This window comes from Salmo trutta, chromosome 2 (genome assembly GCF_901001165.1).
Source record: "Salmo trutta chromosome 2, fSalTru1.1, whole genome shotgun sequence".
In the NCBI taxonomy this organism is placed as follows: Eukaryota; Metazoa; Chordata; class Actinopteri; order Salmoniformes; family Salmonidae; genus Salmo; species Salmo trutta.
This window is the reverse complement of record NC_042958.1, coordinates 63,535,224-63,558,863: the sequence shown is the minus strand read 5'-3', so window position 1 is coordinate 63,558,863 and position 23,640 is coordinate 63,535,224. Positions and strand designations below refer to the sequence as shown.

The window sequence follows — 23,640 nt, the reverse complement described above, 5'->3', positions numbered from 1 at the left end:
TATTAATTACACTTTGGATGGTGTATCAATATACCAAGTCAGTACCAATATATAGGCGTCCTTCCTAATTCAGTTGCCGGAGAGGAAGGAAACCGCTCGGGGATTTCACTGAGGCCAATGGTGACTTTAAAACAGTTCAGGCTGTGATAGAAAACTGAGGATGCATCAACTACATTGTAGTTACTCCACAATACTAACCTAAATGACATAGTGAAAAGGAAGTTTGTACAGAATAAAAATATTCCAAAACATGCATCCTGTTTGCAATAAGTCACAAGTAATACTGCAAAAAATGTGGCAATAAAATTGACTTTATGTCCTGAATACAAAGCGTTATATTTGGAGCAAATCCAACAACAAATAACTGAGTACCACTCTTCAAATTTTCAAGCATGGTGGTGGCTACATGCCTGTCATCGACAGATGTTTATGAAGAAAATAAACAGAATAGCTCTAAGCACAGGCAAAGTCCAAGAAGAAAACCTGGTTCAGTCTGCTTTACAGACACTGGGAGATATTCAACTTTTAGCAGGACGATAACCTAAAACCCAAGGCCAAATACACACTGGAGCTGCTTACCAAGACGACATTGAATGTTCCAGAGCGCCCCAGTTAGTTTTGACTTAAAATTCTATGGCAAGACTTAAATGGCTTTGTAGCAATGATCAACAACCAACTTGACAGAGCTTGAAGACTAACATGCAATCCTGGAGTGCAAAGCATTTAGAGATTTACCCAGAAAGACTCTCAGCTGTAATCGCTGCCAAAGGTGATATTAACATGTATTGACTCAGGAGGTTGAATACTTACGTAATCAATAAATCAATCAGTCTATCATCTATACAATTTGATGACCTTTTTTTATACAAATGTTAGAATTGGAAATATCCTTTTACATAAGACGTTCTGTGTGGGTTCATTATTGGAATGTTCATATGTGTAATGAACCTGAAAAACCAAATCATACAGTGATATGGGCATTAAATACTGCCACAAGCCTCCTTGTCTACATTTATATCCACACCAAGAAGTCACTTGTAGTAAAAGGATTGCCTTGTTGAATTTGCCAATGAACAAAAGCACAGCATAATCTTGACGCCAAAGCTTTCGGTAGACACTTGGTGCGCCCTGCGAGTGGGGAGACAGAACAGACAAGGCAAACGTTCCAATGCTGTTCCAATGCATGGTGAACTTAAACCATATTTACCTTGTCAGCACAGTAAAAGAAAAACTATTAAAACATAAATGTACATTATTCTGTGGCTAGAGTGTAGTTGAACCACAAACCAATTGAATAAAAATAGGCAGAAAACCAGATTCGTGACTCTCCAGTTTTGCTTCTGGAGCAAAGTAAGAAGCATGTGATACATAAGAACCCATTCCAGTGCTGCATCTCAGTAGTTCAACGTGTCCTTCTCTCCTTCCCTTCATGTGTACTGATCTTTAAGAATTGAACAGGTCAATTGGAAACAACAGCTTTCACCTATCCAGTGTCATAAGATATGTGCATATGAAGGAAAAGACACAACCAGAAGCCACTTAGTTACTATTAGGACTCAATCCTGGAATGTGCTCCAAAAGTCTCAGATATCTCCCTTCATAACACCTACGAGTCTAGGTGGACTTCAATGTGTATAATTTAACCGTTTTTAATCTTTTCCTTTCAAACGGTCAATATAGAAATCAAACAAGGAAACAAGACTTATTGAATTTGAACACACACCAGTGGTGAATCTCAAAAGTCCTTCCTCCAGTCTTCTCCCTACCCTCTCAAAACATCATAGGGAAGCAAGGAGAGCATTGTATAAGAACTTTTGAGAGTCACACATTGTGACGAAATGGTGGTTTTAGAAGGGTCAATGGGCACACCCAGGGTGAGTCCTCATCTATCGGTTGTAAAACTGAGACGACACCCACGCCAGGCCCCACTTGAGGTTGGTCAACATGAATTTGAGCGCCTTGGTCCACTGCTCCTCTGAGTTGAACTGGGTCTTGATGGAGTAGGAGCCGCCACTGCCTCCTGTGTCCTCAATCTTGCCCTTCTCGACATCCATCCTGACCCATAACAGAAAAAGGTGCATTAAAACTCAAACCCCCAAGTGTTTATTTCTTGAAGGGTATGAAAGAAACTGGTGAGACATCTACAGCTGCTAACACCACATTTAAAAAAAAAAATCTAAGGCCAGGACGCTAAGACAAAATCATCTGCAGATGTCTCATGCTAGTGACTAGTTGGAGGCAAAGGATTAAGCTGTCAAAAGCTGACCAACTCCAGTTATTTCTGTAAGTACAATAGAGTACCACAGTATGTGTCATAATACCCATAAAACATAGCGGTCAAACAAGAATGGTTCCAACTGTTTTTTCACCATCGGTTTTTCCCCATAGAAATTTTGGAAACACTTAAAATTAGGGATGCGTTTCATGTAGGCTTACCCTTGTGTGACGTGTAAATATCTGTAGGACAAGGTGACTTATCAATATATTTGCCGGTATTTAGCCCCCAAAAATGAAATGCTAATTGGCTGCTAATGTGGCTATCATAAAGAACTACAAATGCCATGATGATCTGGACGAGACTGCCGAGGCAAAGGTAAGAATCTCTGAATTAACTATGTTAGCTAAATTTAGTACTGAATAAATTGGCAAAATGTCTTTAAATTGACAATTGAGAGTTCAGTAATATGTTTCACCTCAAACAAAAGTGGCATGTTTAAATATGAGGTGAGGGCAAGCAGTTCAACACAGGTAGGTCACATTCACCATTTTGGGCTGTATATTATGGTCTATTATGACATCACATAACCATAAGTGTGAGATTCTAGAAGTCTCATTATTTGTGAACCAATTATGATGTCACAACTGATCAATAAATTCCAAATGTTCTGTTTGAACATTCTGGTGTCTGACTGCTGAAAATAGAACACTAGTATCCAAGACAATCAAGCAGATTCCTCCTGAGATATAGTTAACACAGTAGATCACCATAAAATATAGAAAGTGCTACTAGACGAAAACTTAGTTGCAGAACGAGGTTAGAAAAATATAACTGTCAACCTCCTTGATGATGAGGAGATTCTTGCAGCCGCTACAGGAACATAATGCTTTACCAGGGAACCTTGGAGCTGCCAGTAGCAACTCTGTTCAGCCTGCCCTGCCATCTCAACCCAAGGCCACTGAGAAGCTTCCGGCGATCAAACAAAACAGTTTAAACACCTCCAGAATCCCAGTACTGGAGTTGACTGAAGAAAGAAAGGGTGCACTGCAGCGACTTGCCAGTTTGAAGGCTGTGGAAAAGAAACCACATCCTCCCTCCAGAATCCCAGTACTGCAGAAGAAGAGGTCCATCTGCAATGGGAAGAGTCAAGGACTGCATGTAGCTCCAACACCTCAGCAGTCAGGGAAGGCTACTGTTCCTTCCATCCGGAAGCCACTGCAACCCATCCGTACCAAGAGGGATCAAACCTGTGTGGTGAAAGACATCTACCTCCATAGTACCAAGCCATTGAAGGCAGTCCATGGAGCCAATATGGACGCCAAGATGCCACTGCCTCCCATAAGAGCCAGAGTCACTGTGCCAAACAATGATGCCAAGAAGAAGCCATTGCAGCCAGTCAGACCAGAGGGCATCCCTCGTCCTGCTGCTTCAAAGTACAGAAGGCAGGTTGTGAAGAAACACGTTCAGTTCAAGACTCAGACCCTAACTGTACAGGATCTACCGCCGTGCCCCGATGAGATGGTATGGGACGTCTTTAACTCAGAGGCTGAGCAGGTGATGGCATATATGAAGGCCAAGCTGATCAGTGTCACCCAAGAACTGAAACTGATTAAGAGTGGGGCCAAGATGGATGCTCAGGCTTTGGAGGAGAAAAACGCGAAAGTGCGGTTGAGAAAAAAGGTGGAGAAGTTCATCCAGGAGATCTGCCTGATGAAGGTGGATTCTGACCTATGGGAGATGATAAGAGATAACGAAGAAGAGGAAGAAGAGGAAGAAAGGATTAAAGAGGTGAGGAGAAATGGAGAAGAAAGCAGTGTGGCAAGTAAGCCAAAGCAGACAGCCACAAGATACACTGTGAGGAAGCCAAAGGAAGTCAAGAAGGGTTTGAACATGGAAGAGAAAAAGGAGGACAGACAGGTAAAGTAGCTTGACATTCCAAAGCCATGCTAACTGCTGATCTAGTGTAGTGTTGGTGATCACGTGTGTTTGTATCAGAGGAGGCTGATGGGAGGAGTTATAGGAGGATAGGATCGTTGTAATGGCTGGAATTAAATGAATTGATCGGAATAAAACGTGGTTTCCATGTGATTGATGTGTGTGATACCGTTCCTTTAATTCCATTCCAGCCATTACAATGAGCCCATTATAATGAGCTCCTCCCACCAGCCTCATCTGGTTTGTACATATTGTATATCTTGTCTTTGTTGCCCAGCTGCCCATTATTTGGCCTATCTGATAACATCCATTCATTCAGGTGGTGTTGAAACGTCGATTTGGGATGAGTGCAGCCAACTCCAAGCTGAAGCAGTGTGAGCACTGCGGCCGGTGCTTTGATCCTAGTCGCCTGGAGAAACACAGCGAGATCTGTGCCAAGCTCTCCTCCAAGAGCTCTAGACGGGGGGTCTATGACTCCACCATGCACCGTCTCAAAGGCACTGTACTGGCTGGCTACGTGAAGCGATCCGTGGTGTGATGCACCAAGGGACCTGAGTCTGTCACTCTTTTGTATTTTGGATTGAACAGACAGACATACAGTGACTGCTAAACCACCTGCTGCCCAAATGAGGACTTCTACCTTGGAATCTGTGAGGGTTCCAATAAGAGGCAGTACTACTAGGAGGCAGTATTGTATCCAGAAACATCTAAACCAACAGTGTTCAGCAGTTCCTCAAATCTACAGAAACACCTGTATAAAATACCTCAATAAAATCAAATCCAAACACTCATCTAAATCATTCTGTCAGATGTGTTACTAGTGCAGGAAAATAGAATAAATGAAATATTAAGAAACAAGGGAACGCATTTGTCAAATCTGAATATTAAAAGGAGTGATTTTTTTCATGAATTGGAAAAATGAAGAAAGGAACTAATTATTTTAGTGTTACACAAATAACTGAAGTTGGTCAGCTTTTGACAGCTTAATCCTTGGACTCTCGGCATAATCCATAGATGATTACAATTCGATGATGTCTGCTAGACTAGTTGACTGACCTGTAGGGAAGGCAGAATCCCGTGTCTCCCTTCTCCACCTCCTCCTTGAACTGCTGCACACAGTCCAGGAAGGCCACCATGGCATGGTCAAACTTGTTGTCCCAGAAGAAGCGCAGGCCCCCTGAACAATACAGTGGTAGCTCCTACACACACAAGAAGAGAGAGAGCGAGTGGAATGTACCATATACAACATGGCCTATTCACTGGGGTGGGGTTGGCTTGGGCCAGTCTAATGAGTATTGCAAAATAATATTAAAAAGGATAGTTCACTATTTCCCCCCCCCCCCCCACAGCTCATATATATATATATATATAGCTTGTCTCCATATAGTCGCCAGCAGAAAGTGTGCTCCTGTGCCTTTTAGTGTGAGACCTCACTTACTGGTAACAAGCATTACCTTGGACTTGTCTGTAAGTGACTCCAGGTACGAGTGGTTTCCATATGGGACCAGGCGGTATCTATAGAGAGAGAGAGAGAGAGAGAGAGGTTCAAGAAATCCAGCAAGATATTTTAAATGACATATTGTACAATGTATCATGTTTATTTGGATATGATAAAATATCTGATTAAAATACAGTTACTTCTTTGGCAATTTAACATATTACATGGCGTAGAAGGGTGTCTATAGAGAGAGGTTCTCCTTGTGTGCGTGTCATGTCTAACCTCTGGAAGCGTAGCCCCATCTTGTTGGCGAGGGCGTGGAGCAGTAGCACGGTCTGACCCCAGGCGGCGTTGATCTCGTTCCACTCGACGGGGACACTGGGTAGTCGGCCCAGACGGAAGTTATTGATGGTGCCAAACTGGCCACTGTGCCTGGGGACCAGAGACAAAGTTATTATAAACACTAAAACCTATCAATGTAAAAGATGCCGTTCAAAATTCTATGTGAAGACAAGATGAGGGGTGAGAGACAAGAGGCAGCCGTTCATTCTAAACGCAAGCGTGCAAACGCCACCACTTCAAACAGAGATTAAGTCGCTAAACTGACATACATTGGGTCAATAATTCATGCGTGTGTTCGTTTGTGCACGTCTGTGTATTTTAGTGCATGTATAAGCGTCTGTAATGCGTCGGAGTATGTGTCCTTACCAGATGTGGAAGGTGGCGTTGAAGACGTTGGTCTTCTTCAGGCGGTCCAGTTGGATCTGGCAGTATCGCATCTGGTTGTCCACACTCTTCAGCTCGTCATCCAGCTCCAGCTGCTGCCGCTTGAACTCACTGTACTCCTTCTGGTACCTGGAGCACACAGACACACATCACTCACACAGGCCAGGGGAGGATAAGGGATTCATTTGTGAAATTGAATTATATTGTGCATAGGAGTAGGTGTTGATTTGGTGTCTCCCTCTTTTTCCTCATCCCATTCTCCTGTCTTGCAATATACCAGCGTTTCCCAAACTCGGTCCTCAGGTTCCCAAGAGGTGCACGTTTTGGAGTTTGCCATAACACTACACGGTTGATTCAAATTGTCAAAGCTTGATGATTAGTTGATTAGGCTGTGTAGCGCTAGGCCAAAAACCAAAACGAGCACCCCCAAGTTTTGGAAACCCTGCGTTATACAGTCTCAAAATTTGAGTTCCAAGTAGGGTGACCGGTGTCCCATTCATTTCTTTACTAAGTGCATAATGTTGAGACAGCGGACTTCCAAAGCTCATTTTACACTCTAACCCGTGTGAGACAGGATGACAGCCGCCACAGCCAAAGTGCTTTGAACTTAGAAATACAACAGCCAAAATTCCTCAGGAGGTGGAGGACAGACAGCCATTACTCACTGCAGTTCCTCAGTGTCTAGCTGCTGGGAGTGGCTGCGTCCCTGGACCAGGTCCTCGGCCACGGCAGCCCTCTGCTCTTCCACCGCCTCCAGCTCCCCCACCAGTGACGACTCCTCCTCGCCCAGTTTCTGGAGCTCCAGCAACAGGCTGTCCTCCTCCTCCTCCTTCAGCTGGGACAGCAGCTCCAGGCAGTTCCTAGTAGAGGACACACACCGTAGTCAGACAAGGAAAACACACACACGCGCACTGACAAGGAAAAAGACACATAAAAAACACAAAACACACATAGTTCCCGGGCGTGTCATGTAAAGTTGCGTGCACAGTTCGTAATCAGAAACCTCTGTTTACCTAGCAGTGGATACAAGCACATGCAACTTCAAAATGCAGCACGTGTAAGTTAACGAACGCGAATTCAGATGTTATCGTCCACAACGTCGCAGATGTCAGAGGATCGATCACCTAGCAAGCCAGCGAGGCAAGATAAAATATCCCAAATAGAGCTGGATAAAGCCAGAAGAATAAGAACTTGTTTTACATAGCTATAGCCCTCGGTCTTCTGTGTTTTCACTCACTCACTGTTAAGTTTGTCAAGGTCCCTACTTCAACGTTAGCCATCTGATGGTTTCTCTGGATTGATGGCTTCTACGGTTGTGGCTAGATGGGAGTACAGCATTTTAGCCTAACCCTTTAATTAACATAATTCTCCTAACCTGCTACGTAAATTATAATAACCTGCTAAGTAAATTCTCAATCTAGCTAGCCACAGCCGTAGAAGGGAAAGGGGGATACCTAGTCAACTGAATGCGTTCAACTGAAATGTGAATCAGAGAGGTGTGGGGGGGGGCTACCATAATCGACATCCACGTCTCTCGGCACCAGGGGAACAGTGGGTTAACTGCCTTGCTCAGGGAAAGCTCGGGGATTCAATCCAGCAACCTTTCGGTTACTGGCCCAACGCTCTAACCACGGGGCTACCTGCCACCTATCAAGCCACCAGTTCTAAGAAACCATCAGTGTCACCACACCGGGATGCGCGCACGTCAATCGAACGTGAACAACAAAATTGCCCTACACATACACAGGCATCAAAAACACGCTCATATCCACACAAATGATTCATGCATGCAAATAAGTGATCCTCTTTTGACACACAATATTGCTCCAGGCAACAAAATATTGGTGTAAACTAAGTCCGAGTGGGTCTCCCTGCCTAAGAAAATATTTCTAGGGCAAATCCTGCTGTGTGTTACATAGTGTAGTACACTTTGACTACCCACTAGTTCTGTAATGTTAGTGTAGTTGCAGTGTATGACTACTCACTTGTAGTTCTGGCACTCGTTCTCTGTGATGTTGAGCTGCGTGTCCAGGTGGTCTAGCAGGGTGTCTGTACACTCCTCGCACAGCGGGTGGTCTACGTCGGTCTGGCCCGACATGATGTCAAACAGATCGCTGGTCACCTTCAGCCTCCGACTGAGGTTCTCCATGGTGCCTCCGTCCGACGCTTCTCCAATCAGAGTGAAGCTGTTGGCGCTCTCTGTGGACATCATCCTATGCACGCGCACACAAACACACACGAAACTATGTAGGCATCATCCTAGACCTAGAGGGTATGATAGTTCAAGTTGCGAGCAGGGCATTACACTGTGTAGGCCAAGCAGATTGGAAGGTAGTAAGTTAGACATGATGCTACCTTGCAGGAGGGATGTATTTTCTTGCGACTCCATCTTGCTTTGTTTCCACAAAGGTTTCCTGGAGGAAGAGAGGAAAATCAGAATCCTTTCAGGTGTTCTAAACTCAATTTCTATTAAGGATATTGCTGTGAAACCTGGTTTCAAAACCATCTTTCCATTGGATTGAACCAACCCAGTGTCTCACCTCTGGAGCACTTTCCGCCTCATTGCTTTCTGTCTGCTTGCTTGGTGTCACTGTGACCAGAGGAGCTGATGGGACAGAAGACACACAGACTCACAACGCTGATCTCCGTCTCTTCCTCTGTAGCTCTCTCCAAAGCATGTGCACACACCCACGCTCTCAAACATACACTCGGGTAAACATACCAATAAGTTCCTGGATGGTGACACGGTCGAGCACATTGAAGGATGTATCCAGCTTTAGAGGCTGACTGCAGCGCTGACACACGAAGCTGACCTGCATGGTGGTACTAGAGGACTTGGAGCCCTCCATAGCAACACTGGAAACAGAATTAACAGTGTTAGCCTGCGGGCAAACTACTCGTGACTGGTGGTTTTGCTAGCACAGTTTAGCTTACCCCATTCATAGACGCCAACTACTTTAGCGCCTATTGACGACAGTATCTACTGACGGGGTGAATTTTGTTAAGAACCCCGATGCTTGTTCCTAACATTAACATGCATCGCTTGCAGTATTGTTTTGGAAACATAAGCTACATACCCTTCATATCAGCGAGAAATAATTGTCAAAAAACAAAAGGTAAAAGGCTACACCTATTATAGCGTTAGGGTTACCACACGGCCATATTCCCATGTTACAGCGTTTGTTGACGGAAAACAGACAGTAGACTGACTATCTGTGTTAATAAACTATCTGCGTCTCCGAACACCTGTATGTAAAGGGAAGAGGACGCCACAAACGTGGGGTGTAATCATTAGTCCAAATAGATGCAAAACTTCAGTAGAACCTCAGTTCTTTTTGACAAATTCAGGTAGGTCCCATCCCAGTTCATTCCGTTTAAGAAACTTTTTGCAATATAATCCACGAAATGAATACATCCATGCAATGTTGTCATTGAAAAGTATTGTCGGCAGCAACTGCGTTAAAACCGGTTAAAACAATGTACAACTGTGATATTATTTTTGATGTGATATGGAAGTAGAGGTATTTATAGAACTGTACCACAATTGAACATCGATTAACGTTTACATTCTGGCTTCCAGAGCCAATTCGCCTTTAAACAGAACATGTACGGTCCGACCTTGGACTATAAGAAATAATGTTAGGCTCCTTTAGAACATGATTGGGCTAATGTTAGCTAACCGTTGCTAGCTGGCTAAAATACGGTACTAACTCGGCGGTTGAAAACAACACAGTGTCAGTAGCAAAGTCTCATATTTATTTATATTGCAACAACAGAAAGACTTAAGTATATCAAAATATATCTTTATTTGACATGACTTTAAGAGTTTTCTTACCATAGGACTTTATTGTTGTTTTTAACGGATATGACGCCTTTAAGATTGCTCGCGAAAGGAAGTTGTCATTCTTTAACGGGAAGGGTTGTTGTCACGCGCCAAAATAGTTGCGGGAAAACTAAACTGAATCCAGGAGAGAAGCAAGATACAAAAGTACTGTAAAGTTTTACTATTTTCTTCATTCACTCAATATTTGTGTCAGGTGTAGTGTCATAATATGTATTTTCTCTATTGGTGATCTTATTGAAATCAAACAGTCTTGTCATTCATTACATTATTATGCCTGTCTCCACTCAAACTCAAGTTGCGTAATTGGCGCTAGTTAGCCACAGCAACAACATTGTGTAACGTTAGTGCCCAGCCTGCAGTTGTTGTTAGCAAGCTAGCATGCAAGGACACTGACACACTAGTCTTAATATTTTTTATATATTTGGCAAATGTTATCAACTTTTTACGAATAACAATAGATTGCTATTAGTTAACGTTACAACACTAACGAATGTAGGGCTCGATTAAATCAGATCTGCTTCTTTAGCCAACATCAGCATAGGGGTTGTTTTTGACGTGTTGGAGGTGGAACCGTTTATGGCACGTTCAAAACAACTGGGAACTTGGAAGAAAACGAGTTCCGACTGGGAATAATCGTTTTGAATGGTCATCCAACTCGGGAACTCTGGCCAATTTTTAGTGCTCCGACCTGAAGATCACTGATGTCATAATTTGACCTCGTATTTTTCCGAGTTCCCAGTTGTTTTGAACGCGGCATTAGACCTGTCAAATCCACAATTGGCTCCCGGAATTATACCTGGAGTGGACATAGCCATTGGCTGCAGAGAGTTGCAAAAACAGAAATCTTGTTTACACAAATTCGAACACTGGAATGTGAGATGTAATCTTCACCTGGATTAGGATGATAGAAACGTGATTATTTAGTTTCATGATTTTTCAATTTGAGCATAATTATTTATATATAGCTAACACGTTCTGAACTTCTAATGCCTAGTTCATTCATTATAGGCACTGCATTACGTTGCGCCAGATATTCATTTAAATTGGGACGACCACAACTGAGTGGTATCACAATTCCACCCTTGCGGTTGAATTGTCCGTTGCGAGACGGACGCCGCATACTTTGAATTTGCATTTTCTTCAGTCCAGCCAGAGTGACTAAACCACAGAAAAATAGAAAATGTGTGGTTTTCAGTGCCTTTATGGAATAGCTAGCAACGTGTAAACAATTACTCATTCCTGTGAGTGAGTACTGTATTAGAAATAATGTTAAATAATACACATTGGCTGTTAAGACAAGTCTATTATGACTGTTGCCTCCCGTTTTAAGTTTGATGGCAATTATGTTTTTGTTGTTGTGATAATTATTAAGTGGAGGTCGCTAGCTACAGTGGTATCTTTAGCCTATATTTTAGCTAGTTAGCTGCTCTGCAAGCTAGCTTGATCTCAGACAAGAGACAGGCTCTCTTCCTTATTGAGTTACAAATATTACAACGTTTTTTAGACTTTACCAAAGTATATAAAAAAATATTTGTTTAGGAGTGCAAAGTTGAATTGAGTTATTGCACACGCGCACATCAGACTAGGCGTTGCCTAACAGAAAAATGCACATTTTGATAGAACGCGCCAATAGGATCTCGCTAGTTCCTGCTTGGCTCTGCCGAATTCCTTGCTTTTTCTGCCCACTATGACTCATTTGTTCTAATTTGAAACGACGGGCTGTGGTCTATCTTGGTTTAGTTATACAAATCTTTGCTACTTGTCAGTTCAGTAGTGGGGCAAGATTTAATATTTTTTAAATTTATTATTCAAAATACAAATCAACAATTTACATTGTTACATCATACAAAAGAGAACACAGGTATTATTAACGAGAAAATACTAAAACATACAAAAAATATCAAGTAATAAAAAAATACACAATTCTAGTGCAATTGTAGTGATTACTACAGTAGTGGGGCAAAATTATGATGAAGATGGCACAATGAAATACGTCAGGCCTTAGCTGCTTTTAGCAACGTGGGTGTATTTACATACGCTAGCGTTGCTCCCTATTGGGTTGTACAAAAACAGTCAGCGGAAATTCAGAAGTAAAAAAAATATATATATATTTCAACTTAGTGCCGATATGATGGGGGAATTTGTGACAAAATATCTAAGGAATGTATTATTCAACAGACTCTCTAAACGTGGGTCTGTTGTAGACCCACTTCCTCTCTGCTTACCTCATGTCAAAATAAAATTCCCCCACAAATTTTTCATTTTTTGGTCCACATATGGCGCGCGTGCAGAACTTTTATTTTGCCCACCAGGAACACTAACTTGAAATTTAATTTAACTTCTGGCTTCCTGCGGACTGTTTTTGTGCAACCCTATACAATACGGAGCAAGGCTACTGTACTAAATACACCAGTGATGATAATAGCAGCTAGTGGGAACATAGCTAGGAAATCAACTTGCTAGGAAAAGCTCCAATTATTTTTGTTGTCAGGATGGTCAGAAAGTAATGAAATCACCCATTACTTGGCTACAGTTGTGCTGCACATGAGAAAATGAACACCATGAAATCCCCGAAGGCTGAAGATGTCAGACGGGGGATCTCTGTCATCTGGGAGATCTTGCAGTGTCCAATATGGTGAGTGTGACAGCAGAATAACGTTAGCCATCTGTAGAAGATTACTGTATTGTGTAAGGTGTGTTGATGTTACATATACTTTTGGTGGTAGTTTACTGTTTAGTATGCAGGCTGTTTCTACTTTATGTTGAAATCAATTGTTGTCTGATAAGAAGCAGGAAGTAGGCAATTATGATCCTGTTCATAGTTTGTTCTTCTGCTCTATGCTCTCTGTTCCATGTAGTTTGGAATTGATGAGCACACCTGTGTCTACTAAGTGTGACCACCAGTTTTGCAAGTAAGTAAGCTCTCACTTTCTTTGCTGTGGTTCAAGTAAACTTTACTCCTGGTTCATTATGTAGTGTAGGTGAATGTTTGTAAGTGATTTTAACGTTTATTTTCAATGACAGTATTACGCATTGACATCTCCCACTAACCTGGCATTGTTTTTACGTTGTACAATCACTCACAGTTGTTGCTCTCTCCATGAATTAGGTTTTGTATAATGAAGCTTTTGGACAGCAGTAGGAGAAAGGAGGCCAACTGTCCAGTTTGTAAGACCAAGATTACAAAAAGGTATGCCGTATTGACTGTAGAGGAATAACCCCCCCCCCCCCCCCTGAATTGCATTCATTATGAGAGTAAATGTGTCAGAGATATGCTTTCAAATGAAAATTGTACTATGCTGTACTTCTCAAAAGATCACAATGTTTTGAATTATTTTGCCATAATGAATCAGACTTTGTTTTCTGGTAACTAGTGACTACGTGTGATTTACAGTTGGGTCAATTGTGTTATTTGACCCTGTTGTCTGTGTGCAGGAGTTTGCAGGAGAGCCCTGGGTTTCAGAAATTAGCAGAGGGATTGCAGAATATGGTCCAGGCCTATGAACATGACACCTGCACAAACTGTGAGCCTCATCGTTTAGCTTCTATCACCGAAACATGTTACTATAAGTCATGTTTGAGATGTGCTAGAATTTTGATAATGATGACTTAGTTTGACTGTAACATTTTTTTCAGACTTCACTGGAATGTCCCAGATGAGGAGACATATGAGGTAAGAACAGTAGCACCGAAAACAATTATAGAGCTAGTTTCAATAAAGACGTGGTACATTTACTTACAATAAGTATTTTTCTGTCTGTTGTCACTCCTGCATATTTTTCAAATGAATTAGTATTTAATTCAACATTTCCTTCCATTTTCCTTTCTCTTCAAAACAGTGTCACAGAGACTGTGCAGAAGAAAAACGGCCATGATGTCTCATCTGGTGATGTGTGGGCTACTGACCGTGCTGATGGCGAGGATCATGAGTTTCCAATGTCCTGCTCGTCAACTATAGCAGGTGAGAGATTTAATTTGGGTATGGTGTGTTGTCAATTTTCCTGTAACTATTCCTTAATAGCATTATTGATGGACAGCTGTATTAGTAGATTAATAAGAATAAGTCATTCAAAATAATAGTGTATATTTCATTCATTGAAATTACTGAAAGTCTTAGAATGTGTCTTTTTAAAAGCATGCTTTTCACATGATTATTTGAGCATATGATTATTATGAGTCTTGTGTTAGTCACCGCCATGCCTGTCTCTTCAGCCAAGGATGGCTTTGCAAAGCTCATGGGTCTTGAAGATTCTTGCCCTGTCATTTCGGACGAGGGGTTTGACAGCGGCCTAGGTGACATACCTCCAGCCACTGAAAAGGATACCGATGACTCTAAAGCTACCTCCACCACAGAAAAACGGAAGGCAGCATTAGAGGCAGAAATACCTGAGGTTGTTGAAAGAGCTCCTTCACGACCCCAAAAGCTTGGGAAAAAGATAACCACTCATCCTCAAGATCCACCATGCCGTCCTGAAAAGGTCGGAAACCAACCTGTCAGACGATCTTCAAGGAATAACAAAAGAGAGTCCTTGACCGAAATGATTGACCAGAATCAGAAGAAAAGTCTAGAGAAAGTCTCTGAGTGGCTCATGAATAATTCCTCAACAGAAGTAAACTCTGAGAAGGAGAAAAACACAGAGGGCTTCGATGACTCAGTTTCTTTGGCAGGAAGTTGTTCCGCCTCCTCACCCTTAGAGGATAACCTCAGAAATAAGGACGAGAGTCCAAAGAGAGAAGAGCGTGGCAAATGTCTTGAGAAGCTGGTATTTGGGGCTGTTTACAAACGGGATCGAAGAGGGAACCGCAGTTTTTCACCACAGAATAGAGCGATCACAGAGCCTCCACCACCCTGTCCAGCTGAGGAACTCCCGATCCTGAAGAAGATTGCCAAAAGGAGGATGAGAAATAAACTGATACCTGCTGACTTTGTCAAGAGACCAAGATCTGAGGAGAATGAAGACAGTGTTATGGATGACCGACCAGAGATGACAGAACCACAAGATGATTCTCCCAATGAACACCCAAAAGATACTGAAGAAAATAATTTGATTGACCTGACTGGGGAGCTGAATTCCAATAGCTCTGACAAGCAAGGAGAAGAGCTTGATGAGTTGCCAGAAGGTGACAACAAAGAGAATGAAGATGTAGAGGACAGTCCTGTGTTTGATGTGCCACTACGGGAACCTGGGAGGAAGTCAAATAAAAAGATGCACGGTAGGTGGCAGGGTGTTGACGGGGATTTACAAGGGAAAGTAAAGTCGGAGAATAACGAGCAAAAAAAGCCTGCTAAGAAAAAAGGGGAAAACATCAAGGTGGAGAAGAACAAAGCAGCCAAATCCTTAGTCCTTGTGGGTGTCGGAGAGGGTGGAAGTGACCCTAAGATACCTAAGAGCAGACCGTCAGGCCAGACCGAGGTTCAGATTGAGAGTTACCCTAGCAGTGAGGACCCAGGAAGCCCGATCATGAGGAGAACCAGGAGGAGTCGGAGGCTTCAGCTCTTCACAGAGGAAGTACAAGGGAGTAACAAGAACATCGGCACTGCAACATCCACAAAGGCTGTCGTTCTTGATTCAGACTGCAACAAGATGCAGCAATCAGAGGAGGCGAAAGCCAACACTGACAGGGATAATGTGACTTGTTTGCAGAACCAAAATACAGAAAAGTCTGTAAGGAAAAACGGATGTGTTTTAGATGAAGAAATGGGAGGTATTGAGAACTTGGACTCTAGCGAGAAAAGATCCGGTGAAATGATTGAGGCACAGAAAGTGAACCCAATTGAGGAGTCTATTGTTGAAATCCCACGTACAGGAAGTCCTTGTCATGCTGATATTGCTTGTTCAGTGACTATGGTACCAAGTTCAATTAGTACCCCAGAGGCAAGTGTCTCATGTGCCGAGCCTGAGAGTGTAAACCAAAGTAATCCGGTTATCAAACCATTCGATGACTTGAGATCAAATGTACCACAAGAGACGTCAGCCAGCCAGGCCAAATGCATTGATCTGGAGGAGGATGACAGGAATGACAGTGAGCTGGACACTGAGCAACTGGTGAAGAGCTTCAAAGCCACCAAAAGGAAGTCCTTCCACCTTGGTAGTCCAAATATCAAGAGGAGTACCTTCTGGTCCAACAAGGAAAATACAACTCTTACAAAGACTCAAGAGAACAAACATGTCGGCACAGATATGGAAGCAGGAAATGGGCAGGGATTTTCAAGGACAACGGAGTGTCCCACAGTCCAACAGGAATCTGAGAAAAGGACAATATTTGAAAATTCTTGCTGTAGTGATTTGAGCCCACCTTCAAGTTCCCCCAATAATATTTCACAAGAAAAAGCGCAGAGGAATTGTAAAAGGCTCAGAAAATCCATTCTTACCAGACCACCTCAGGATTTAGTGAAGTCTTCGAACCCTGATACCAATGGGAAGACCCAGAAACAGATTCTGTCCAGGCTTTCTGGCAACAGCTCAAAAAGTGCCCTCAGTCCCAACAAAGTCACAAAAAGCCAAATGGAATCTCCCCACCAAGCTGTGGGTTCTGGTCTGCTCTTTCCAGCTTTTAGCGCCTCTAAGGAAGATCTACCAGATCCGACACCTGTAGCTTCAAAGCAACTTAGAGTCCCTAAAGGTCAGCAGCCATACAAAGTGGAGGGCAGCATGAGGAAAAGTCCAACAGAACTGGAGAGTAGCCACGGTGTTGGATCAGAGACGGCAGTGGAGCCAAACAAAACGTGGCCAGAGAACATGACTGGAAACATGGCCAATACAGAGTCCTCCTTAACTCCAGATGACCTTCCAATTTTCCAATCAGTAGTTATCCAAGAGGCAGAGAGGACTAAAGGAAGTGGTGTGGTCAGCTTGCACTCTCCCATCAAGTGCACCCTAAAGCGGAGGATGGCTCAGAGACTGGAGTCTTCCTCAGAGTCCGACTGCAGTGGAGAGGAAGAGGAACTGCCTTCCCTTGCGCAAATTTTCAGATCTTCGGCTTGTCCACCAACCGCGGAGGAGGAGGAGGAGGAATCCGTCACATTGCTCAAAGACCATGCCAGGGACCAAGGAAGCTACAGGGAGGCTGGTGATGGTACCTGTGCTGCAGCTGAAGATGGGCAGCGAGAGAGCAGTCCTCTCATGTGCCCCAGTCCCGAATGGGTCACCACCAGTCAGGTATCTGTGGACCTGTTTGGAACACCAGAAGAAGGTGAGTAAATTTTAGGCCTTATTATATTAATCTTATTACCTGTGATTGAACTGCGACTGAAACATGAAATGCGCAAATGCATTTTCAAATGTTTCTGATCTTTCAGCTGAAGGAATGGCAGGTGACACTGGCCTGACACAAGAATCATCACAATTTTCAAGCGAGTGTATTGCCACTCAGGTAAGGGTATTTATACTCCGCCCTGTTATTTCATATATTACTAGACGGTAGTTATAACTTTTGATTTATTTTTTAATAAAAGGAAACACTAGTGTGTAAATCTCACACGGTGTAGTGATGTAGATTTTTTTAAATATATCTAAATCTCTCAATTTCCAGGTAATTTAATACTCAACACGTGTCACACCCATCTTTGGTACATATGTAGCTATGATTTTCAAATGTAAATATATATATCTATATCACAAGCAGTAGTAGTTTGCGGTATTGGATGCTTTGTGCTGCATTGGCACGCCATGACCAATAGATGGCAGACGTTGCATATATTTATTTTTTCTTCACCAAGCTTGTCAGTGCTTGGAAGACAGACTACATGGACGAGTAAGGAATGTCCCCCTCAGCACCTTTCTAAATTGCATTTCATTAAAGTTTGAGGAAACGCGGCCGAGGAGATGATTCTCGTTTTCTGCCCCATCCATCTTCATGCACTCCTACTTTGTCTGCTGTATTTGATTGGGAGTTTGGTTTATGTGGTTTTAGGCAGCGGAGAGGAGTTTATTCACAGCTGTACAGCCAGTTGAGGATTGGGTCTCACTGACAAGTGTGTGTCTGTGTCTACGAGCGTCCAATGCACGCTTGCCTGTGCGCATGTGTTTGGTGATTTTTACATGCTGACTACCTACAGTATATGTTACTCCGATTTAGAAAATAATATCATACATCCCATCTCTTGGTCTCCATAGAGGATTCACTCACCAGTAGTCATTCTGGGTCTGCATGGTTCTGGCTCAATGCTCAGTCATGGCCAGTGAGTAATGAGCTTAGCCAAAGCCCTGACACATCTAGGGGGCATGGCTGCAAGCCTTTTGGGGCTGGGTGTCTTCCATATCTGCCCTGAACCGTTGAACCCTAGGTCTTCCCCTCAGACAAATGACTACACCCCAACTTACTCTCTCTCTCTCTCTCTCTCTCTCTCTCTCTCTCTCTCTCTTTCTGTTTCTTTATCTCCATCTCTCTTTGAGTGTGTGTGTCTGCGTGTGTGTGTGTTCTCCCTCACTTTTTTACCTCTTGGTCTGTCTCTGTCTTCCCCCTCTCCATCCTTCTGTCTCTCTACCTCTTTTTGATGAAGTGTTCAGCGCTTCAAGCAAGTTTCCGCTGCCAACTCCAGTAATGCTGCATGGCAGAAAATACATCTTTTAATGTTTGGTTCTGTCACCACCAGTCGAATGACATGCCTAGCGCCATCCTCTCCTAGTTGATGGACGTTTTCTATTGTTTACCCGTATCAGCGTAAAGGCGACCCATGCGTTAGAACTTTCTCACACACACACTATATATATATATATATATACACACACACACACACACACACACAAGTATGTGGACACCCCTTCAAATGAGTGGATTTGGTTATTTCAGCCGCACAAGTTGCTGACAAGTGTATAAAATCAAGCACACCGCCATGCAATCTCCATAGACAAACACTGGCAGTAGAATGGCCCATACTGAAGAGCTCAGTGACTTTCAATGTGGCACCGTCAAACGATGCCACCTTTCCAACAAGTCAGTTCGTCAAATTTCTGCCTTGCTAGAGCTGCCCCGGTCAGCTGTAAGTGGTGTTATTGTGAAGTGGCAATGTCTAGGAGCAACAACGGCTCAGCCACAAAGTGGTAGGCAATACAAGCTCACAGACGAGTGTGAGCACGTAAAAATCATCTTTCCTCGGTTGCAACACTCACTACAGAGTTCCAAACTGCCTCTGGAAGCAACGTCAGCACAATAACCCTTCGTCGGGAGCTTCATGAAATGGGTTTCCATGGCCGAGCAGCTGCACACAAGCCTAACATCACCATGCACAATGCCAAGCGTCGGCTGGAGTGGTGTAAAGTTCGTCGCCATTGGACTCTGGAGCAGTGGAAACGCGTTCTCTGGAGTGATCAATCACGCTTCACCATCTGGCAGTCCGATGGACAAATCTGGGTTTGGCGGATGCCAGGGGAACGCTACCTGCCCGAGTGCATAGTGCCAACTGTAAAGTTTAGTGTCGGAGGAATAATGGTCTGGGGCTGTTTTTCATAGTTTTGGCTAGGCCCCTTAGTTCCAATGAAGGGAAGTCTTAATGCTACAGCATACAATGACATTCTAGACGATTCTGTGCTTCCAACTATGTGGCAAGCCCCTTTCCTGTTTCAGCATGACAATGCCCTCGTGCACAAAGCGAGGACCATACAGAAATGGTTTGTCGAGGTCGGTGTGGAAGAACTTGACTGAGCTGCACAGTGCCTGGACCTCAACCCCATCGAACACCTTTGGGATGAATTGGAATGCCGACCGCGAGCCAGGCCTAATCGCCCAACATCAGTGCCCGACCTCACTAATACTCTTGTGGCTGAATGGAAGCAAGTCCCTACAGCAATGTTCCAACATCTAGTGGAAAGCCTTCCCAGAAGAGTGGAGGCTGTTATAGCAGCACAGGGGGACCAACTCCATATTAATACCCATGATTTAGGAATGAGATGTACGATGAGCAGGTGTCCACATACTTTTTGTCATGTAGTGTACGTACACACTAAGCAGGCGCTCCACCAATTTTATCAGACATTTTCTCCCTTTCAATTGCTGTATATATTTTTCCTCATTCTGCTTCGCTCATCTATAGTTATGTATCTCTCTCTCGGTCTCCCTTTCTCTCCTTCAGCAAAAGGTTGCGATGCAGGAGGAGCTGCGAAGGCTGGAGAGAATGATGGCGTTGGTGTCTGAAGCGCTCCAGGAGAAGGAGGGGGAGCCCACTGAGGCCAAAGTTAACCCCGGGGCCCCATATCCCCCAGTGCTGCTTCAACCAGACAGGTCCACAGGTACAGAACTGGGCTTTGTTCAGGAAGGTGCAACATAACCGACCGATCAGATAGAAATGTATTGTACAGAAGAGGAAATTGTTTGTCCTGTAGAATAGGAGATGGTTTCAGTTCGGTATACCTTTAAGAAATACGAGCAGGGGACTGGTTGACAGTGTTGTTTGAAAGCTGTCTGCTTTCGAATGGCAGCTGACCTGAATTTGTTGGTTTTGTTTGTTTAGTCTCCGCAGGCCTTGATCTCCAGACGACCCTGCCGTGTGGCCAGGGCACCAGGAAGAGATCTGCCAGCAGGTGAGCAAAGCCAGAGGTTAACAAGGCACCACACATTAACAACAGACTTCATGAAATTATGACCGATTCAACGCTTCACTACACAATCACTTTGATAACCCGGTGCTGTTGGTTAGGTTTTGCTTACTACTTCATAAAATATGTGGGAGTTATTGAAAAATATAAGTGCTATCGCATAGTAGCACAAATTAAGGCTGTGCAATTAGAAAAATCCTAATTTGGGCGTTTTTAATTGAACTCAGTGCAACAGAAAACAGGTCGTCCCCCACCGAGTTTAGAATGTAGGAAATCGCACTTAGATGAAGTTGACTTTCTATTATTGCCAGCTGCTTACTTACTTACCATCACCACAACAGCAAGTTATCTGAATCTGCGACTTATTGAGGCGCGACTGATGGAGGGGGGTGGGTGTCGTTGGCTGTAACCTTCGGGCAGTATATGCTCATTTCAACCAGAGTGGGGACCTATATCAGCTTCAGAGCCATTTTCAGGGCATGAATTTCATCCTCAACATAACAATAATTTTAAGTGTTTGCCATGTAATTGCTCTTTCCCTCAACCCGTGACTGAGGGGAAAGTCCAAGAAAGTTAGCTTGTGTTAGCGAGTATCTTTGTTTTAGCTAGCTCAGCGTCTGCCTGGTGCAGTTTTTTGGATAGAGGGTGATGCATCTCGGAGGACAGGCGGATAATCTCCCTAATGAAGCCGGAATCTGCTTATGCTGCGGAGAATCAAAAAGTAATTAGCGGCTGCATCTTATTTGTCATTTGGAGCACTTAGAGGGAAACTTGGGTTGCCACGGTAATTTATCTCTCCCGCTTGACTGCATCTCCCTATCTCTCCCTCCTTACTCATCTCCAGGGTTCTAAGTGCTGTCCTCTGGGGGAGGGAGAGAGCAGGGCCGGCTCCAGGCATAAGCCTAATAAGCAGTCGCTTAGGGCCCCCGGCCATTACGGGGCCCCAGACTCAATAAAAGCATTTTTTTTCTGAACTCAGTCAGGATCTCAACTTACTGTTGAGAGTTAGAATAGAAGAATACACAAGGTGCAACTTCAAAATGTGGTTTTGTATCAGCAGTGTTTCCTCTTATGACAGTAACACAATTAGCCATGTCAGCTAGCAATTTTTAGATTGCTAAAATAGTCTAGCCAGCTATTTAAACTTGCAGTAATCATGGCCACATCCTGACCAGGCATTTGCCCAGGGGCCCTGACCTCCAGCGGGCTCCCATTGATTTTGTTAGTCACTCTAACTCTGATATCATTAACTTGGCATAAGTCTTGGCAAAATGTGTAGAATTGCAGGAAATTAGCTTTAAAACAGCAAACATTTCTCTCCACCCAATGGCAAAATGGGTAGAATTGCAGGAAATTAGCTGTATAAAATGAAAAAATGTTCTCTCTGCCCCATGGCAAAATGAGTAGAATTTCATGAAATTTGTTATAAAATTGCTAACCTTCTCTCCGCCCCTGGCAAAATTTGTAGAATTGCATAAAGCTTGCTTTAAAACGGCAACATTTCCTCTACTCCCCATGGCAAAATATGTAGAATTGCAGCAAATTTACTTTAGATCATACAAGAGGGGGGCCACTAAAATGTTTTGCCCGCAGGTTGGGGGCCCCCCCCAACCAAATCTAATTTCACCTCACCAAAAGGCTAGGGCCGGCCCTGAAAGAGGGATGAGGGGGGAAAGAGGAGAGACTGGGATCATATGAGACAAGTTTTGCTGGCCTCTATTTTACTGTGCATGTCTGGAGACATTGGTGAAATTGTAAGGAATGGGTTGCAATGACGATTTGGGCGTCTTTTACCTGGGACCTCTATCATCTAGCCACTAGTCATTAAAATACAGGAGTTCTGTCAAGTTGCTGCATTACCTTATCCTGATCAAAATGTCCCTGACTAAGTTTCTATTGCATATTTTTTGATTCACCAAACCAAGAACAAGAAAAGCAATTGTATCTTGCTTCACTAGGTTATATTCCAATTTTAATCACAAGGGTTAAGCTTTTAGTCATGACTGTCAATCACAATTGTATTAATTAAATGTATATCTGTCAATGTCTCTTCCTTGTGGTTCTTTGCTGTGGCTGCTCTTTCCCAAAAACTTTCCACATAGTCTGATGTTCTCTCTTCTTTTCCCCTAGGGAAAGTGCCCAAAACATTGGGGGAAATGCAGCCTCACCGCCCCCTGGTTTTGGAGACTGTGAGGGCCTTGGGCCCACCCCCACCACGCCCTGCCGCACCCAACATGAGGGACCTGGAGGGACTGGGGGTAAGTCCACGGATCCAGTGGCTACTACAATGACATTAGACTAATAAGACCAAAAATCATTTTGGAGAAGGTCCAAGGTCCTTCACAAATTTTTCTCCAATGCGTTTTGAGAAGGAGGCGATAAAATACAGAGTCAAAAGCCATAGTAGTATAGAGAATACTCATCTCTGTCTTAATCTAAGAGTGTTTGTGTGTTGCCATGAACTTGCATCAAATCAAAGTTTATTTGTCGCGTACAGTTTTGCAGATTTTATCGCAGGTGCAGCGAAATGCTTATGTTTAGGGATGCACGATATATATTGGTGAACGTATCAAGTTTAACGCCGATGTGCAAAACCAATGTCAAAGCCGACGTGCATACCTATATAACGTGTTATTTGACACGCCAAATAGTGTGTTATTTGACACGCAAGACCCAAACGGCATTCCATAGAAATCCTGGTTGAGAATGAACAAATGAACAACGAAACAGTGAAAGAAATTGGTTTTAATTATATTTTACTGGTAATGGGGACATACGTAAATGCCAACAAAATAACTTTTTGGTCAGTGTGTGTGCGCGTGTAACCTTTCTTTAACTAGGTAAGTCAGTTAAGAATAAATTCTTATTTACAATGACAGCCTACCCCGACCAAACCCGGACGACGCTGGGCCAATTGTGCGCCGCCCTATGGGACTCCCAATCA

At 43.4% G+C, this 23,640-nt stretch overlaps 2 protein-coding genes across 6 annotated transcripts in view; one reads left to right on the top strand and one right to left on the bottom strand.

The window, feature by feature from the left end:
• Window positions 1-377: 377 nt before the first annotated feature.
• On the bottom strand, window positions 378-10,220 carry LOC115160708 (beclin-1). 2 transcript variants are annotated; one of them, XM_029711019.1, is made up of 11 exons: window positions 10,153-10,220; window positions 9,040-9,173; window positions 8,858-8,922; window positions 8,673-8,731; window positions 8,303-8,530; window positions 6,983-7,177; window positions 6,300-6,446; window positions 5,874-6,023; window positions 5,608-5,668; window positions 5,210-5,352; window positions 378-2,055 (listed from the first exon to the last, which is right to left on the bottom strand). In XM_029711019.1, exons 2-11 carry the CDS (start codon window positions 9,164-9,166, stop codon window positions 1,887-1,889), a joined length of 1,344 nt encoding a protein of 447 aa, XP_029566879.1. In that variant the 5' UTR covers window positions 9,167-9,173; window positions 10,153-10,220; the 3' UTR covers window positions 378-1,886. The 2 variants fall into 2 exon arrangements, with proteins under 2 accessions (XP_029566879.1, XP_029566869.1); XM_029711009.1 differs by lacking the exon at window positions 10,153-10,220 and adding an exon at window positions 9,252-9,269.
• Window positions 9,586-23,640, top strand: part of LOC115160697 (breast cancer type 1 susceptibility protein homolog) — a 39,539-nt gene continuing 25,484 nt past the window's right edge. For 2 of the 4 annotated variants that reach the window (XM_029710974.1, XM_029710968.1), the window contains exons 1-12: window positions 9,586-9,665; window positions 12,695-12,796; window positions 13,020-13,073; window positions 13,271-13,351; window positions 13,597-13,685; window positions 13,798-13,834; window positions 14,001-14,122; window positions 14,350-17,355; window positions 17,462-17,535; window positions 20,234-20,390; window positions 20,612-20,681; window positions 22,827-22,954. In XM_029710974.1, the coding sequence (XP_029566834.1) occupies window positions 9,622-9,665; window positions 12,695-12,796; window positions 13,020-13,073; window positions 13,271-13,351; window positions 13,597-13,685; window positions 13,798-13,834; window positions 14,001-14,122; window positions 14,350-17,355; window positions 17,462-17,535; window positions 20,234-20,390; window positions 20,612-20,681; window positions 22,827-22,954 (3,964 nt within the window). In that variant the 5' untranslated portion in view covers window positions 9,586-9,621. Of the gene's footprint in view, window positions 9,666-10,229; window positions 10,306-12,694; window positions 12,797-13,019; window positions 13,074-13,270; window positions 13,352-13,596; window positions 13,686-13,797; window positions 13,835-14,000; window positions 14,123-14,349; window positions 17,356-17,461; window positions 17,536-20,233; window positions 20,391-20,611; window positions 20,682-22,826; window positions 22,955-23,640 lie in introns of those variants that run through there. The other 2 variants (XM_029710984.1, XM_029710994.1) reach the window with 2 other exon arrangements.

Excerpts from the sequence above, each read along its gene's own strand:
- LOC115160708 (XM_029711009.1), bottom strand. Across the intron at positions 8,531-8,672 it reads AAATACATCCCTCCTGCAAG|GATGATGTCCACAGAGAGCG; the intron begins GTAGCATCATGT and ends GCGCGTGCATAG. Across the intron at positions 5,669-5,873 it reads ATGGGGCTACGCTTCCAGAG|ATACCGCCTGGTCCCATATG; the intron begins GTTAGACATGAC and ends CTCTCTCTATAG.